Source organism: Dermochelys coriacea, chromosome 7 (assembly GCF_009764565.3).
Source record: "Dermochelys coriacea isolate rDerCor1 chromosome 7, rDerCor1.pri.v4, whole genome shotgun sequence".
NCBI lineage: Eukaryota > Metazoa > Chordata > Testudines > Dermochelyidae > Dermochelys > Dermochelys coriacea.
In genome coordinates, this window is record NC_050074.1 from 24,157,782 (window position 1) to 24,177,006 (window position 19,225).

A 19,225-nucleotide genomic window follows, 5' to 3' on the forward strand; every position below is an offset into this window, starting at 1 on the left:
CTCCAAAGGCTGCTGCTCAACCGCCCGTCCCTCAAGACTCTCCACAGCAGCTAAGCATCATCTGTGGAGCTCCCTTTGAACAAAGCAGGTATGAGTGGAGCCATCAATCTGCCTTCTGAGAATATTTTAATTTGTAAATAAACTTACCTCTTCAGGAACTTTAGCCAGCCAAAAGTCTTACAGCTCACTATTCTCTATGAAGTCTCTCTTTTTGCAAGGGTGAGGAAGACACATTATTCACATTGCTTGTGGAGTGGATGATTATGGATTGATAACAAGTATAGAGAGACAGACACACACAAGGACGCATCACAAGCCAACTGATCGCTTTTTATTTTCTACAAATTACTATTTCAAACACAAATAAGTGATGCTCTCCAGAGAGCTCCCACATGCTAAGGTTTTTGCTCTAACATTTGACTCTCACTGTTTGTTCAAGTCCCAGACCAAAGACGAAAAAAAAAACTTTTGTACTTTAGTGACAGTCCAGTGATCTACCTACTCAAAAGAGTGATTGTTCCCTCTCTGGAACAAGGATTCAGAAAATACTCTCTAAATCTTAAAATCCCATTAACAAAACGATTGCTCAAACATTATGGCCAAGACAAGTTTTCCCACATCACTCCCCACAAAAAATAATAAAGCTAGGAGTTATGGCTGCCACAGAAGACAGATTAAATCCAGTAATTCCCAGGAACCTGCTCTCTAAGGTCATGCCAACGCATTAAAGCTTGTTTTTCAGTAGTACTGAGTACCTGCAGCTTCTATTGACTTCATTTGGAGCTGTGGGCGCTCAGCACTTCTGAACATCAGGACTTTTTTCTCTTTAAATTTACCAGTGTTGCTACTGTCAGTGCGAGGTCTGGTGTAGACAATATGCTGCCATTTTTACCACTGTGTCATCTAACCCTGCTCTGAGCAGGGTTAGACCACACTGGTTAAAATACTGATTCATGCCTACATTATAACTACATTATAACAATGGGAAACTGAGGGGATACTTCTAGTGGCTTCCATAATATTACAACACCACTGGGGAATGGTTTTCAAAGCAGCCCTTGACAATAGCACACAGACTCCTTAAAGGCAGGTCAGCCTGTCAGAAATGGGACAGACAATGAGCATGGAAAAGGATTTAAAGGTAAGGCCACTTTTTAGCTTTCACCAGCAAAACTGACTTAACAAGGCATTTCTCTCTTCCTCACACCCCTCCCCATTTCCACAATAGAATGCTTCCTCAGTTTTAAAAGGCATCAGTACCCATGGCACTTGCTTCCAGGATCCTGAACATCCTCCTTCCCACATATGACATCAGGATCCCACTGTTCTGGAACCCTTATGCAGAGGCCCATACATGTTGCTGTGCCAACACAAAGCAAGGCAGTGTTAGCCCAGAATTTCCTGGCCTTGGGAAATGGGTCTCTGTCTCTGATTTAAATACTAGTTTAACATTGATTCTTTTTTTCATTTTTCAGCTGCAGAAGTTCTCAAGCATCAAAAATGTCCAAAATAATCTGTATAGAACAGACTATCTATGAGAATTAACACACAGGAGAACCAACACACAGGAGAGCCAGCTGAATACCACCACAGGAAAGAATCCCATGCAGTTTTTCTATTTCTCATCCAATGGGAAGAGCATGGATTGCGTTTAAGTGCCCCTCTCAGATGTATTTGATCCATAGACATTCCCAAGGCAGGTCAGTGCCAACCACTGGGTTGCTGTGAAAAAGTTGTTGAGAGGTGAATATTGCACATTAAATCTATGTCCCTGCTAGTGGAAGACAAGAAAGAAAGTTTTAAAAACACTGCTCTCCTGAATCAGTAAACCATCAGCACAAGAAGGGCAACAAGCTACAAAATCACATCAGTGCTAAAGAGATCATGTTTAAATGCTCAATGCAACAAGGTCACAGGAGTCTCAGTACCAGTCTGCAGGATCTAACAGGCTAACACGCTGCATCTACTTAGGAACTCAGAACTGAAAGTCAGTTCATTGAGTTTTGGGCTTCTTTGCACAAGGATCCCCCTCATCCTTCTTCAGCCACTGGTGCATTAAGCCTGCACTGGTTCTCTTGGGTGCAGCGATTTGGATGAACTGGCTGGACCATCTGGGCAAATCACCTTCCTCTTTCTTGGGAGACTTGTTTTTCACCCAATCCAACATCATTTTGCTGCTAGTGCTGACTTTGGTTTCCTGTGAGGACAAATTACAATAAGAAAAATAAGAACCACAGAAATAGCTGGTCATATATGCAAGGCACATCAGAAAATGCCAACATGGGTACCAAGTCAATAAGCTGGGTCCAGTTTCAGAATGGGGAAGATGCAGCAGCAGCATCACTCCCTACAGTTACACAGCCTTGCAGAAGGTTCCCGTGAAAGTCCCAGTCGGATTAATCCCAAATGCCATTCAGGAAAGAATATACCATATTAAGCAGAGTGATCCTGACACTTTACAACATGATTTATTTCTGGAAGAGCAGGAAAAGAATGGGAATCCTTGAGAGGCCTTCACTTCAGTGACCCTCTCTCCAACTGGGGATGGATGGCTGCCTTTGGGAACATAAGAACAGCCATACCAGGTCAGATCAAAGATCCATCTAGCCCAGTATCCTGTCTTCTAACAGTGGCCAGTGCCAGGTGCCACAGAGGGAATGAACAGAACAGGTAATCACCAAGTGATCCATCCCCTGTCGCCCATTCCCAGCTTCTAGCAAACAGAGGCTAGGGACATCATCCCTGTCCATCCTGGCTAATAGCCATTGATGGACCTATCCTCCATGAACTTATTTAGTTTTTTTTTGAACTGTGTTATAGACTTGGCATTCACAACATCCTCTGGGCAAGGAGTGCCACAGGTTGACTGTGTGTTGTGTGAAAAAATACTTCCTTTTGTTTGTTCTAAACCTGCTGCCTATTAATTTCATTTGGTGACCCCTAGTTCTTGTGTTATGAGGAGTAAATAACACTCCCTTATTTGGGAGTCTCTTAGAGCCACCCTGAATCAGTTAGAAGGGGTAGATCAAGAATCGTACATGGCATAATCTATCTTTCATCCTCAGGCACTGAGTGAGCTGCCAGCCCATAATAAACAGCTAAACAAAACGTGTGATTTATTCTCTTATATTCTATGGCATGCCCCACCCCATTTGTTAAACTTTTGAATGCCTTATTTTTTATTGCGTTTGTAGCCCATTTCACAACTTTGATGCATGATTTGCATGCGTGATTCATCCTGTCATATAAGATGATAAATTTGCATGCTAGGATCTGCAATCTGTATTTACATTTTACTTCAAACATTCTATTTTCCCTTTTGTCGCTAACAACAAAAACAGCATCCCCGAGCCTGGTGCCCCCTAAGCCTGGCACCCCAGGGGGTTGCCTGAGTCACCTGCCTCTAAATCCGGCCCTGATTCTACAGCCTCCATTTTCTCCTCTGTAAAAGGCCCTTCCAGGCTGAACAATCTATGCATCTATGAAAATGGGTATAAATTATCTACCTCGCAGGCAGGATTAATTCATTAATGTTTGTAAAGAGCAGCAAAACCCTCAGCTAGAAAGTTAGACAGAGGACAAAGTACTATTCTATTTATTATTATTATTAAACAGTATTATGGTAGGGAAGTGTGATTTGTGTCAACCACCAGATCTCACCGTCTTTGGTCCCAACCCAATGGGAGCGAGGCATTCTGGTGTATTGTTTCTGGAGTTGTTTACTATAGTGGAAACCGGGTGGAAAGCAATGTTCTCTGTGGAGTGGATGAGCCTAAGGGCTTCCTGTGTTGATACCTCTGTAAAGTCCAACCATTTCCTGATGGCCTCATCCCCGTCCAGGATAGCTGGCATCCTAAACATGGGAGGAGATACAAAAATCTTAAGTCCACATAGAGACACACAACTTATCCGCCACGTGGCAGGACTGAGTGATTTGGGTGAAAGCCAAACTAAGATCCAGAATTAACATAATCCAGATTCCAGCTCTCTGGAGATTAACTGTGTTGGCAATAACTATTAGCACGTTAAGAACTGGCTCGAAGGCATACAGACCTAATTTCTGAAGCCATGAGGAAAGGACTAAGCAATACAATGTTTTTCTTTGAGGCACACAGTGTACTAACTTCACCAAAGAAGCCTGCTTCCCCAGAGGAGGCAAAGGGTCTGTCAATCACTAGGCAGGCCTATGAGCAATTTAATTCTAATTGCTACCAGCAAGGAGCCAAACACAATGATTTATGGCAAGGGTAAGATTCAGTGACCTGAAACAAGTCAGTAATGTTCTAATGTACTTCTCTAGGGGGATCAGGTAGAAAGAGCATGGAAGAATTTCTGGCCTGTGTGTTCTTGGCCACCAAGGCTATGTATGTAGGGGAATACAGTCACACTACCTGCTCCACACAGCACAGAAGTAAAAGGAAGGTTCTCTGCCACACTCTCGCCACTAATCTCTGCCACCCTAAACTCTACAATCCACAGCCAGTCATTCTCACTTGCCTGTTATGGATATCACTTAAGCCTTTAGAAGCATCTACTGTGATGATGGTGTAGGTGTACAATGCATCCCCTCCATCAGGGGGCTCCCAGCAATCAAAAATCCCAGCCATGGTGAGTAACCTCCAGCCTTTCCACTCTTCATCATCATCCTTCCCATCTGCCTGGAAAATAAAGATACAGAATGATCACAATCTTTCCTAATTTCCTTCCTGTGTTATGTAATTTCAATACAAAGATATTTAAAGGCTATTTGATGCCTCACAGAAAACACTCAAAACCAGTGTAGTTCAGCTACCCATGCCTCATCTGCTATTTTAATTACTCTTCCCTATTTCTAGGGCTGTTTACACAAAACCTTTATTAGGAACTTCATCTTGCATTGATACTTTCCCCCCCCTCTCAAAGTCAATATTCTCCACCTGTGCATTGTAAACTGTTACTTTGGAAATTATTGTGAGGTCACAGGAGAGGAGAAAGGATAAGCAACAGTAGCAGATTACATTTCCATGAAAAAATAAATAACGAGGGGAGAAAGCACGACAGGCAGAGAATAGTTTCTGAGATTATTCAGAACTCTGTTCTGTGAAATTTTACCAAGGACCATTGACTTCAATGGGAGCTCTTTGTGCTCAGCACTTCTCAGGATCAAGCCTTCCGTCAGAAGAGTGATGGGAAACACACTGTAGATCAAAAGGCCATGCACAGACTGCAGCTTTGGGTGTACCATCACACATTACAGCAACAGTTCCAAACATAAGAGAAGCTAATCTTTCTGCATTTCAGGACTTTAATATATAGGGGATGACTACATGACAGCGGGACATCTTCCATCACTGCCAAAGCCCTCTTTCCACCTGCCTGGAAGTTAGGCCTCACCACACATTTAAGCTGCACTGCCTCCAATATCCTATGCCTGAACCTCAATCACAAACACAGCTGGAGTGAGCAGGAATTTATAAAATAAACATGTTTTTCTTCAGGATAAGTGACAACTGATTAATATTTCTAAAGCCTTTTCAAATCAGAAAGTGCTATATCTCATTGCTGAGTATTAAAACAACATTGTTGCTGGGAATCCAGTACCATTTCTTGCTTGGGCTGTGGGAAGTAAATGAAATAGGGCTGCTTCTTTCCATTGTGCTGCTGCCATTCATAGAATCCATCTGCCAGCACTACACAGCGCCTGCCCTTTACCAGAGGTCCCTTTGGGAAGAGAAGATTTGACCATGTCACAAATCAAAGCAGATGGCAGCTTGGAAGGTATTAATATAAAAGAAACATGTTTGTTGGGGTGGGAGAAGGAGGGGAGGATAAGGCTATGGTTGAAGTATAGGGAACACATTTCTTTATAACACTTTTTGTATTCTATAACTGATCCTCAAATGCATAGACATTAAAGCTGTAGGTCCACACTGGGGTTCTGTTCACATAAAACTATGCTCTGCTATCAGGGTCTATGCCACCATTAAAAGATCTTGATAAAGTTAGAGCCTTATTATGTAGATAATTCCTGTATATGTGTTTTATACATAGTAATCTGATAGTGTCCCCTAACCACCTAAGAATTAAAATACATTAATACATGGTGGTGGCAGCATGAGAACTCCACACTAGCACAAGATGGAAATCTAGTCATTCTATTCCACTCCATTCAGGAAGTCTGATTTAGTTTTAAATAAGTCACTGTAGTAATTGGCACTCTGTCTACTCCCTTTCATTAATATCAATGGGAGATAGGCACCTAACTACCCACCACACACCAAAATTAAGTTGGAGGTGTTCCGCAAGTAATACTCAGGGTAATTCCGAGAGTTTCTAACTCACTGAAGGTTATGAGCAGTAAGACAAAATAATCCTTCATGTTCTCACCTTCCAAAATTTAGAGTGTGACAGAACCCCCTCTTATAGACTCCCACCAAACAGTATGCCCACCTTCCAGCTGAAGGGGGCAGGGTAAGTCTACCTATGGAGCTCCTTGTGCTGCTGCTCAATTGGCTTAACAGACAAGCTTTTTATTAATTTTAAGTAGCATTTTATTCCCAAAGTTTTCTTTCTATAGAACCAATGTCTTTGTTTTCTCCAGCCTGAACTGCACTTGAACCAAATAGCACATTATCTTAAGGCCACCTGGTCAAATACAGCATGCGAAAAGCTATCGCTTGTTGGGTTCTTCTGTTTCAATGAAACTGAGATGCTAGGTTTTACAATGCGTCACTCAGAAGGATTTATTTTCTGTGTAACAGGGTGGTGGTGGCCAATTCTTGTTAGGAAGAGGCTTTGATCTCTGGTTTACGAGTCATTAGTAGCCCTGCTAGGAGCTGATGATTATAAAATCTTCCTTCTCTCAAGACTCATTAAATGCAATAATATTGTAAACTTACCTTGTAGGAGAGTTTCTCCATCATGGTATCGCTGCGACAGTTGCAGGTTTTATACTGCATTTTGGAAGGGTCAGCTTCTCTAAACCAGGCTGGGACCAGTCCCCAGCGCATAGCCGCAAGGACACGCTCAGAAGAGTCAGCATCCTTTCACATAAAATAGAAAAGCACCTCATGCCAGTACACAAGACAGGAGCAGACAGCAAATTTCAAAGTAATCAGAACATATTGTAGCTCTCTGTCTTCTCCATTATATAGTAGAGACTACAAACAGATCACAGCAAACTCACTCACTACAACTAGTGGCAGAGAGCCTAACAAGAAAAGAGGAGCTTACAGATAACTTATTAAAGTAATATCTTACATTTTAAGAAGAAAGGTTACTTTCTGACAAGAAAGTTTTAGTTGCTGTTCTGCTAGTTACTTTTCTTGGCAATTCTATCACTTCTGTTTTGTATGGGTGTGAGAATATACTCAGTGCTCATACGTGACTGCAACCGAAAAATGATTCAAAAGTAATCAGTAATTATTACTCCTATGAGAAAGTCATTGAAAATATGCAAGGGATTAATTTTCAGACCCAGCAATATGCAATAAGGCTATTTTTCAAAAATAAATATAAAAACCACTGGTTATAAGGAACATTCACTATATAATACAATATTTGCGTATAATAGTAAATTTGCAATTTTTACTTCACTAATACTATTCAGAGATCTTCCACTCTAAGCATATTACACATTCTGTCCTACCAAAAAAAGTCCCAGTAACATCATCATCTTAGGGTCTTCCCCAATGCAGTGAATAATTATAAAAGGACACTGTTAGGTTCCTTAATTCTTTTTATTTAAAAAAAAAATTCTTACAAATGTTATAAAAAATAACTTTGTTTTAATAATCTGAGTATTTTTAAAGTCTAACTTACTTTCACTGTTCACATTTTTGCATTTTTTCTCAGTTTGGACAATGGAAACAGACTGTGGGTTTCACTTCTGCTTCTAGTCAAATTCACTTTCTGATTCTCAGGTGCTAGCCAAAAGCTGCAATGTTTGGGTGGCTAATACCACAGGAAAATGGTTTGTTAAAAAAAAGTTCCCAATGAACAAAATTACACAGAAACATTTCTATTGGCCTTGAGTTTTGTAAAACCTTTCAGGCCTACAAGTAGAATAGAAAGCAGCAAAGAAAAGCACAAATCCAATAGTTTCTGCTTCAACATTGTAAATGAAGTGTCTCACTCTCTCCCCAAATAGTGAATAAGCATGGAAAGTAGTTCAATAAAGACAACTGTATGATCAGATATTTGCTTGTGTTCATAGTTAGGCCTCTGGTATGCTTGAGACCGCTACCCATCATACTGACCAATACTATCTAATTGTTTCCTTGTACTCCTCCATCAGTCTGCCTATGCCTATCTGTTGTCTCTGGTCTTACACATTGATTGTAAGTTCCTTGGGACAAGGACCATCTTTTTTTGTTCTATGTTTGTATAGCACCTAGCACAATGGGGTCCTGGTCTATAAATGGGGCTCCTAAGCACTACAGTAATACAAATAATAAATAGATATTTTTCAAGCACCATCTTTTTCTGCTTTGTGATCTCATCAGCTATTGCAGGAGAATTGTGGAATTTTAAGTATAGTATTTAAGCAGAAAAGTAAATGAGGAAGTAGTTTTCAAATGCTATGCAGGTGTATTGGGTTAGAATGATAAAGTGTTAATATTTTTAATTTTCACCTTTAAACATTTCTGGTTCTACAAATCTAAGCAGTTGTAACAAATACCTAATTCCTGACATTTCAGCAGAACTTAAAACACCTTTTTACTGTAGAAGTAGGAACACATATGTAACTACTAATACAGCAAGCATGTGTACTGAAAAGCCTGACGTGTCAGTATGAATTCCTGCAAAGCACATACTAGCAGTAGGAGTCTGGAAATACAGAACTAAAATTAAACTACTAAGGCTTGGAGAGACCGAAAACTGTAATGCTCCAAAATATAAAGATATTTATATCAAACTGGTCAAGTACAGTTGTGAAATATACAGTTACCCCCCTTCAAACTACTAGTCATTGTATATGATGCGCCATAATTCGTGCCAAGTATTTTGTTTTGCTTGAAGGTTACCTTCTCAAAGTGTCGTCGGGAAACCAGAACAGGGCTGTTGGACTGGGGACTCTTGTTGTAGGAGGGGCTGTATTTATCAGCATCTCTCCATTCAGGTTGTCTTGTTCTACCATGGTTATCACGGTACACACAGGCCCGGCGGATGCGATCTGCTCCCAGAGCGCAGGCTGTGCGCCCACACATTCTTCACAAGTTTCCTAAAAGAAGAGGACATGATATGCTGTGGAACAATGGCCTCAAATCTGATTTCAGGTGACAAAGCATGAACACATTTCACCTTCACATTGGATATAAAAGGAGCAATTTACTACATGCACGTCTTCCCCTACAACTCAACCCCTTGTCCACTCTCTGGCAAAGTGTCAGTGCTTTATTATTTACAGAGCCCAAAAGTGTGCTGGATATTATTAAAAAAGCCACTAAGACTTAAATAATCTAAGTAAGCATACAATGAACAAATGAGAGAACAAGAGGCAAGAGACTGAAGTGTCATATTTAATGCACACCACGTAGTTTGATGGGCATTCCCCCATACCTTTCCCCCCATCTATGATGTTAACACGTCTTTCAGTGGGATGACTAAGGATTGCAGTTGAGTAATATTCAGTGGAGCAAGGGAGGCTGGGAGGACACGCGCTCAAAGTTATCTTTAATTGTTACATGGTGCTCAGATAGAAAAAATAAGTGCCCTGGAAGAAAAACAAGACGGATTGGTGTTGCTGCCCACTATATCCACTGAAACAGACCCCTGGATACAGGCTGGGGGAAGCCCTTTGTTCCCCTGTATTTACTTTAACCATACATCTAAATCTACAGGAACCAGGAAGTCGGGGAAGCCCCAGGCAGTACAGCTCTGGGAAAGGGGGAGTGGGAATCTCTACTCTGGGTCACGGGTTGTTGGACAGGGGTCTCTCACTGCAAGAGTGATTTGAGGGCCTGCCTGGTGGAGCATGGAAAAGGGGGGCCCTTGCCTGGAGAGAGAGGGATTTGGGGATCCCTACCCAGAGGGAGGTGGTCAGGGGACCGAGAGGGGTTGCTGGTGGGGGGAGGGGGAATTGTAAGGGGGTTCCTGGCTGGGAAGGGGGCTGCAGCGCTCCTTGCCTGGGAGCTGTGGGACTTCCTGGTGGGGGGAAAAGGGGCTGGAAGAGGGGCTGTGGCGGGTTCCCGGCCAGGGACTGAGGGGGTCTCCGGTGAGAGGCTGTGGGGGGGGTTCCCGCCTCCCGCCCAGGGACTGGGGGGGTCTCCGCTGAGGGCTGTGGGGGGGTTCCCGGCCAGGGACTGGGGGGTCTCCAGTGAGGGGCTGTGGGGGGGTTCCTGCCTCCCGCCCAGGGACTGGGGGGGTCTCCGCTGAGGGCTGTGGGGGGGTTCCCGGCCAGGGACTGAGGGGGTCTCTGGTGAGGGGCTGTGGGGGGGTTCCTGCCTCCCGCCCAGGGACTGGGGGGGTCTCCGGTGAGGGCTGTAGGGGGGGTTCCCGCCTCCTGCCCAGGGACTGGGAGGGTCTCCGGTGAGGGGCTGTGGGGGGTTCCCGGCCAGGGACTGGGGGGGTCTCCGGTGAGGGGCTGTGGGGGGGGGTTCCCGGCCAGGGACTGGGGGGGTCTCCGGTGAGGGGCTGTGGAGGGGGGTTCCCGGCCAGGGACTGGGGGGGTCTCCGGTGAGGGGCTGTGGGGGGGGTTCCCGGCCAGGGACTGGGGGGGTCTCCGCTGAGGGCTGGGGGGGTCTCCGGTGAGGGCTGTAGGGGGGGTTCCCGGCCAGGGACTGGGGGGGTCTCCGGTGAGGGGCTGTGGAGGGGGGTTCCCGGCCAGGGACTGGGGGGGTCTCCGCTGAGGGCTGTGGGGGGGGGGGGTTCCCGGCCAGGGACTGGGGGGGTCTCCGCTGAGGGCTGTGGGGGGGGGTTCCCGGCCAGGGACTGGGGGGGGTCTCCGGTGAGGGGCTGTGGGGGGGGGTTCCCGGCCAGGGACTGGGGGGGTCTCCGGTGAGGGCTGTAGGGGGGGTTCCCGCCTCCTGCCCAGGGACTGGGAGGGTCTCCGGTGAGGGGCTGTGGGGGGTTCCCGGCCAGGGACTGGGGGGGTCTCCGGTGAGGGGCTGTGGGGGGGGGTTCCCGGCCAGGGACTGAGGGAGACTGACTGCGGGGGGGGGGGCCTGCCCGGGGCTATGCTGGCCCCATGGTGGGTTTCTATTGGGCTCGCCTCAGTCTCCCGCTCACCCGACCGTTGCCGACACCTCAGCCCGCCCGCTGCAGCCGCCAAGAGCCCGGCGGGGGGCGGGTCCCAGCCGCCGCCTGTGAGTGGGCGGCGGCGGGCACGTGACGGGGGTGCTGCCGGCCCCCGCCAGGCTCTGGCCCGGGCACGCGGCCTGCCCCACGGACTGGCGAGGGAGGGGCTGGCTCTGCTCCCCCGGGGGTGAGCGCGGGCGCAGCCCCGCCGCAGCCAGGCTTCTCCCTGCCCCAGGGCCCGGGCCCGGCCCTAGCCCCAGCCCCAGCCCCCCGGGACCGGGACCCGCCCCAGAGAGGGCTGGGGCTTTGCCGGGCTGGCCCCAGCTCACAGCACCCGCTGCGGGCGAGCCGGGCTCCACGCGAGGCCCCCCGCCGGGCTGGGCTATGTAACGACTGGGTAGGGGGAACTAGACGGCAAATGTGAAAAATCGGGAGCTCATAGGAGCCTCTATAAGAAAAAGACCCAAAGATTAGGACTGTCCCTATAAAATCGGGACGTCTGGTCACCCTACGGCTGGAGGAAGGGCCGCGTTTGGGGGCTGTCCAGGGCGGGGAGGGACAGCAGGGGCACCGGCACCTCTACCTGCCTTCTCACTCTCAGGCTCTAGGGCCCAGCTCTGCTCCGCTGGATGCACGCGATAGTCACAAACCTGCCCCCAGTGGTGCTCTGCACAGGCACCCTGTGCAAAGAACTGTGTAACCCCCTCAGTCGGGCCAAGCTGGTGAGGCCAGATCATCAACCGCATCAGAGCGCGGGTGCCAGCCCGAGCTGGTGAGGCCAGATCCTAACCGCATCAGAGCGCGGGTGCCAGCCCGAGCTGGTGAGGCCAGATCATCAACCGCATCAGAGCGCGGGTGCCAGCCCGAGCTGGTGAGGCCAGATCCTAACCGCATCAGAGCACGGGTGCCAGCCCGAGCTGGCGGAATGAGCGCTCCTGGCTCCCTGCCCTTCTGTCAGCTACACATCTCTGGCAAAGACCCTTCCCAACCAAACCCTCCGCTCGTGGCCAGGGTCTGTGCCCGCAGGACACATGATCAGCTGCCCACTCAGCCTTGTGTTTTGCTGCAATTCCCCTAGTGCTGCAAAGTGCGAAATAGGACCACTCTAGTAAGAGGAGATATGAAGTTCATTCTCCTAGCTGACAGACTGCTGCAGAAACCTCAGGCTAGCACTGCAGGTTGCACAGGTGCATGTGTTGCCCTATAGTGGCCAAAGCCTCGGGACCAGGAGAGACAAAGGTTTGCTTAAAACAAAAAAACAAAAGTGGGAGGCTCATGCAGAAGGTGATGAGTAAGGAGAACTCCTTGAGTATTAGCACAGGATATGGTGAGCCCCTCCAATAGGGTGGTGGGAGAAGTGAACAGAAGAGGCAATGACAAAAATAGGTACTACCCTAGATAATCACTCTGTTAAAGCATGCAAGACCGGCATTGTCTATGACAATCTCCCTACCAGTCGTACATGCCTTGTAGGAATGAGTTGGTGCAATGCCTTTGGATACACCTTTAGGCCAATAATAAATTATGTAAATTCCATCAGGATCTTTTAATACTTTGTTTAATGTTACATTATATGGTGACACTTCGCATAAAAAAATACAGGCAGAGTAGAACAAAGATCAATTACAGGTGCTAGAAGCAGACATCTCTCCTGTTTTCCCCTTATCTGGCATAACAAACTCACAACCAAAATGATGGCTCCAGAGAGGAATGACAACAGCTCTGGTTTATATATTACACACTGTTTGATGTTACACATCACCATATTGCTTCTTTCATATTCAAAAATCTAACTGGTCACATTTCCTCAGGATACTACACCATACCAAAAATCACATAATCCTCTACCACTTATACAGTAGGCTTTCAGTGTTGGATCTAAGAACAACTGGAAAACCAGTTACTGATAACTACGGGAATGTGAACAGCCAAACCAGTTATACACAGACAGTGTGTTCAATTGATTTACACTTTATAGAGACTATTTCCTTCTGACAGGGTTATGCAAACCTAGAGCTAGGCACTTATTTCCCATTCTTTGACTGAATATAATTGCAAGCCAGCCAATCCCAACCCACCGTGTTGAGGGGTAAGTACCCTGGGAGAAGATCAGCCTGCCATTTTCCATGAAGATGATAGCGGAAGGCAGCCAAGTTCTATAGCCTGCGGGAGAGGGAATTGTATTATTTTATTTATTTACCGTGTCCTGTTTTTAAGAGTCTTTTAAAGACATAAAAATACTAGCAAAATTAGTGCTAATTAAAAGCACACTAATTTCAGATTCCAAGTGACTTAACAGGTTTGATACAGTGTTACCATGATAGGAATGGTTTAAAAAGGCTTCCCTGGAAACACAGGACCTCCAGACTGCGGAGTCCAGCAACTTGGTATTAAATGGACTGATTCTTCAGAGGGGTTTATGGATTTAAGTGAAACTGAATGCTTCCTAAAACCTCCTATTGGCATAAAAACACCACAATTTTAATTTAGAAAAACCCAAATAACTGTCCTAGTTTTACTAATGATAAAAGCTGCTGTAGTGAATGTGATTCCAATTCAGTCTCCGGAACAAAAGGGAACCAAGAAAACCAAGAACATTCTCCCTTTATGTCAGAGTGCAGTCTCAGAAAGACAGTTTAGCCAACTGAGGCCATGATTATGTCCACAGGAAGCTCTTCTCCACTGCGGGCTGTGACCTGCATTGTTACAGTGTCTGTTAGGACAAGACGAGAACGCACCAAGAGGTCATGGCCACCCCGAAACACACCTGGAACAGAGAAGGGAAGAGGGAAGAGAATAAAGCGCTTGAATGCCACTCGCTCATTCATCAAATTCTAAGGATACTCGTGGCTGGAGCAGGGTGCATTCTCCAAAGAGCATTAGCGGAACATAGTCCAAAAAATCCCCAATGCAGCTGGATAGTTATAAACCCCACAGTAGCACATTACAGTACCCGGATGAGTTCATCACTAGTATAAATCTTTCAAAACCCCATGGATACACAAATTAAATTTATATTTTAGATTCAAATGGGGAGAAGATCCAGACATTTCTGATAGCACCATCAGTTGCTCACCCAGTATGCATTTTAGTTTAACATCTAGAATTACATTCAGTTTGTTGCTCAAGTCCTCCTTGCATCTCCCATAGGATACCTCAGTTCACCTCATTCTGGAAATCCAGGGACTCCCACAAAGGTTGGGGTAACAGCTTCCTGAAGATCATGCAGGGCAGTTCTGAACTCAATTCAAACCATCCAAAGGGACTGAGTTTGTCCCCAATCCCTATCCCCAAGTAATTCTTCTGATCCCACATTATCAGCTGCCCTGAATTTGAAGGGATGGGGAGCACAACAGAACAGGTCAATGAACGTTATATGAGGCTGTAGCAACTGAGCGATAGGCTGTGTACTAGTTGGGCTAACATCCTGAGCACTACTGTTCAGTCTCAAAACAGACAAATCCCTTTGTATCCCCAGAGTCGCCAAGAGTGCCACATAAGGTGGGGCAGAGATCCCAACAGAGAATCCCAACAGCTTACCTGCCAGGTACAACGTGTGAGAGTTCTTGTTGTCTGGCACTTTATCCGATCGCTCACACGGCTGCATCCCCAGGAACTTCACAATATTACTGACTGCCTCTGTTAAAAGAAACAACAGAGGGTCAGTTTCATGGGTTTATTTAACATCATTATTTTAACAGTGTCCAAATGAACAGTAAGGCCCTCCTCCCAATACAGAGATGTGGTCTCTGCCCGAAGGGGCTTAGAAAGTAGTTCTTCACAGCAGAGAGTGCCTCCATATGTACTCGTACAGGTCCCAGCTCAGTGGGGCCCTGATCTTGAGCGAGATCTTTGGATACTAATTCAATACAAATCATAAATAATAATTTTGTACATGATACAGCAAGGGTGCATGGGTAACAAAGGTGAGCAGGAAGGAGGATATGGATAGCATCAAGATGACTGCACAGTAATTCAGCAAGGATAGTGCACAGCAGTGGTAGAACTTATTTGAGGAGATAAAAGTGGATAAAATGGAGGAGACAATGAGCTTCTTTCAGGCCTTGCAGGAGACATGGGTCTTCAGGAGGGATTTAAAATAAGAGAGGGTTGTAGCTTTGAGTACCAGTTCAGGGAGGGTATTCCGTGCATGAGGTGACACAGAAGACAGCACAGAAATAGTCAAAGAGAAGAGACAACGGACAGCAAACTAAGGACTAATCCCCATCAGGCAGTGATGATTAAAGGGAGCAACACAAAACTGCATGATGAAGGCCCAATATAAAAGTACTCCCAGAAGCTGTCACCCCAACAGACTTCAAAGGGCTTTGGAAGAGGCCCAGATAGAGTCTTTAAAATTAATAAACTGAGTGTGAGGATGAGAACAAGGAGGTCATTTCAGGATCCCTCCTCCCCGGCTTCATATTACATCTATGTTTTACTCTTCCTTCCTACTTTTGGGCCCTAAGGTGTAGCCTAACTTCTCCTGTGCAAGGACGGCTAGAGTTAAGGCTGAACCATGTTCCACCTTCTTGAAAAGGGTGTTGCTCAAGAACAGTGTGAGGTGCTCCCTTCCTTCCTCATACGCCATTCCCAGTCCCCAAAGGCTCAGGATACTCAGAATGTAGGATGTGTTTCCATCACAACAATGACCAAACCAACATGGTTTCTTTTGAAATTAAAAGCAGGTTTTTGTTATGAAAGGCCAATACTGTGCATAACAGGACAAATCCAATTCTATGAGCCTACACCAGAGATGAATTTGGCCCATCACAATCTTACTCAGAAAGAGGTCTGTATTGGACCTTAGACCTGAACTACGACTCCAATTTCAGGGTGTAGAACTAGAGGCCCAAAGGAGCCTCCAGCAGACCAAAGGGAGCCACAGCTCTAAGGGTATATCTACATTGCAGCTGGGAGGTGTGATTTCTGCATAGGCAGCCAGACTTTGGCTAGCTCAGCTCAAGCTAGTGCACAAAAAATAGCAGTATGGATGTTGCAGCAGTGGCCATGGCTTGGGCTAGCCTCTCAAGCTCAGACCCAGAGGGGTGGGGGGCCTGGACTTGGGCAGCTAGCCCAAGCCACCACCAGTGCTGCAACATCCACGCTGCTAGTTTTAGCATGCTAACTTGAGCTGACCTAGTGCGAGTCTGTCTACCTGTGCTGGGAATCATATCTCCCTGCTGCAGTGCAGACATACTCTAAAAGGCCAGAGTTCAGACTGCCTCTTGCAAGCAGAGAAATGCTAGGAGTTCTGTAGGGGTTAGAGACTTCCTTACCTTCCAATGTTTTAATGGTGGATAAAGTGAAGGTCTCTTCCTTTTCAAACTCATCACCCACCTCGTCCCAGGCTGCTCCGAAGTTTGGTTTCAGAACCCTCTGGATGTGATCAGCTACTGTTATCTCAATGTCTTCAAGCTGATAGGGAAAGAAAGTTTGACAGAAATAAGATAGTTCTTGTTGGGGGAAAGCTATAGACTTGGCTCACTGCAATCAAGTAAAGACGCAAAAAGAAAAAGGAGTACTTGTGGCACCTTAGAGACTAACAAATTTATTTGAGCATAAGCTTTTGTGAGCATCTGATGAAGTGAGATGTAGCTCACGAAAGCTTATGCTCAAATAAATTTGTTAGTCTCTAAGGTGCCACAAGTACTCCTTTTCTTTTTGCGAATACAGACTAACACGGCTGCTACTCTGAAACAGGTAAAGATGGTGACATTTACTTTTGATCACGGATTTTCTCAGAATTAGCTTCCTGTCTCCCTTCTGATTTATTTGAGCAATGATATTTTGGTACAATCTGTTTTGATTGGGTATTGGAGTTGGAAGAGCCTTTAGCTCTTCCATGCCCATGGTTTTATGATGGGACTTCCCATTCCGAGCACAGCTCTCAACCTGCCAAAGATCAAAGATCCAAAAGAAGGGACCACACACAAATAAAATTTAACCAAATAGAGGCAGGGGCTTGGACTAATGCAAGGTTTACATTTCTGGAATACTGAGAAACTTCTCTATATTTTGCATCCCAGCTCATCATTTCTGAGATCAGTAATGCACAGTGAGAACTCCAGGTCCAAGAAGAACTGATCTCAGAGTCCATAATGGAGAAGGGTACATGCCTGCATTTGAGACTGTCTCAGGAAGTATCATATCTGATACAATCCACCACTGAATGTTAGGTGAGCTGAGCTGTTGCTGTGGCCACATTTATGGGAGGTGGAACTTGCCTCATCGGATAAGCCCATCTCTCCAGCGCATATATATACCTGGAAACACTCCTCTGCAAGGGTATGATCAAAATCTCCTCATTATTCTAATTTAATTAATGGATGGACTGTGGTTGTTATTTAAAATTGCTCAAGTGCTGTAGCAGAGAGGGATGAGTGTCTTGTATAACCTGGCACAGAGTAGCGTCTAGCTGCGCAGTGTCCTTTGGAAAATCCTCTCTATTCCTTCTGCTTGGAGAAAGCTCCACCAGCTCTTACTACAGCTCATGCTGACTTACTGCCCAGTAGTTGCTACAATCAGATACTCAACAGTGTCTGGTGAGGAAGGGGCAGGGAAATACAGGAGCCAACAGAACAGGTTAAGGTTCAGACCCATCACATCTTCTACTCCAAAAGGCAAACAAAGCCACCCTGAGTGAAGCAACCAAATCTGTTGGCTAAGCTCAAGATAACTTTTCGCTCCCAATGAGCAAGAGAGACCTCAGCACAAAGATTGGTTTTGTGCTCAAAAGCTGTCTGGATATAGCAGTGGGCTCAGACACAAGCCCTTACACAGAACCCTAATACAGCCCTTGTCTCACTGCCAAAAGGAAGGAGCCAAGGTTCCCTTCCAGGCTCAAGAGCCAGCAATGGAATTTTCCCAGTACCAGAGTCAGACTCTGGCCTATGAAGTGAAACACATTCAGTGCAAGATCTGGCCAAACAGCCTCCATTCATTAAAGCTGCTACTGTGTTGGTGGAGCCCACTGTCCTGTTTTGAGCATTGACAGGTTATTTTTAAAGTCAAAAGCACTTGTTCAAGAACAGAAGGAGCTTTATTTACCCTCCAACAGAGAGTTCTAGTTCACAGGAGTGCTGCCCAAGGCGTGAGTAGGAACCATGCCAGCTATTCCACACAGCTTTGACAACACCCTTCATTCCTCACGTGTGACACAGCATGCTAACCCAGGGCAATCCAACCTGAGGGAGACACCACAGCCTCCTTAAAGACAGATGTCCAGTGTATCCAGGTATGTGCATGAAGAGTACTCATAGGAAGGTAATCCAGGTTAGGTAGAGTAAACCCCTAACCATGCTAAGATTTGAAAGCTTATGAAACTCAGAGCTTCATTAAATTTGTGTCTTGGCCCTAACAATCAGAAGAGCAGCTGCAGAGACTGGGGAAACTCATGACAAGGAACTTCCGTCTCTCCAGGGGAGGAACCCCACACCCCTCTTTACAGAAAGTGCCCAAAGCTTCAGTGGCCAGATTACATTTCAGAGGAACAGGCTATTGGTGCACAGAAAATACAAGGGAAACAAAAGCCCCTGGACCTACTGAAGCTCCAGTTGTCAGATCCTTACCACGTACTCATCCTCATAGCCCTCATCGTCTGCTTCGCCAGTGTTTAGGTCACAATCCTTGACGGTGAATTTCATCATGCAGCTGAATGTACAGGCCACTGGGGAGGGGGGTGGCAAAGGAAAGGCTCACGTTACCATCTGACATGCATTTCTCTTCATGGGCGGGAGTGTGGTGCAGTGTTCAAAATAGGGGACCGGAAGAGTCCTGGGTTCTATCCTCAGTTCTACCACTGACTTGCTGAGTGAACTTGGGCAAGTCACACTTCCCCTCTTTGTGCTTCACTCTCCCAAATGTGAAATGTATACATTCTATCTATTTAGATTTAGTAAATGATTATAGATACAGTGGGCTGTGAGAATTGTTTGTAAAACACTGAGATTCTTAGATTAAGTTGTATTATTCTTCATGGGAGGATCTCAAATAACTTTAGAAATGC

At 45.9% G+C, this 19,225-nt stretch overlaps 2 protein-coding genes across 5 annotated transcripts in view; both read right to left on the minus strand.

The window, feature by feature from the left end:
* Nucleotides 1-311: 311 nt before the first annotated feature.
* HMCES (5-hydroxymethylcytosine binding, ES cell specific) lies at nt 312-11,376 on the minus strand. 3 transcript variants are annotated; one of them, XM_038411426.2, is made up of 7 exons: nt 11,209-11,376; nt 9,006-9,202; nt 6,879-7,022; nt 5,581-5,700; nt 4,498-4,658; nt 3,661-3,853; nt 312-2,197 (listed from the first exon to the last, which is right to left on the minus strand). In XM_038411426.2, the coding sequence occupies exons 2-7, from the start codon at nt 9,186-9,188 to the stop codon at nt 1,994-1,996; spliced, it is 1,005 nt and encodes a 334-aa protein (XP_038267354.1). In that variant the 5' UTR covers nt 9,189-9,202; nt 11,209-11,376; the 3' UTR covers nt 312-1,993. The 3 variants fall into 3 exon arrangements, with proteins under 3 accessions (XP_038267354.1, XP_043375532.1, XP_038267357.1); XM_043519597.1 differs by lacking the exon at nt 11,209-11,376 and adding an exon at nt 9,541-9,740; XM_038411429.2 differs by lacking the exon at nt 5,581-5,700 and having other exon boundaries at nt 11,209-11,367.
* Nucleotides 11,377-12,758: 1,382 nt separating this feature from the next.
* Nucleotides 12,759-19,225, minus strand: part of COPG1 (COPI coat complex subunit gamma 1) — a 33,727-nt gene continuing 27,260 nt past the window's right edge. For both annotated transcript variants that reach the window (XM_038409847.2, XM_038409848.2), the window contains 4 exons: nt 18,789-18,886; nt 16,497-16,635; nt 14,758-14,856; nt 12,759-13,984 (listed from right to left, as the gene is read on the minus strand). In XM_038409847.2, coding sequence (XP_038265775.1) covers nt 13,854-13,984; nt 14,758-14,856; nt 16,497-16,635; nt 18,789-18,886 — 467 coding nt within the window. In that variant the 3' untranslated portion in view covers nt 12,759-13,853. The remainder of the gene's footprint in view (nt 13,985-14,757; nt 14,857-16,496; nt 16,636-18,788; nt 18,887-19,225) is intronic.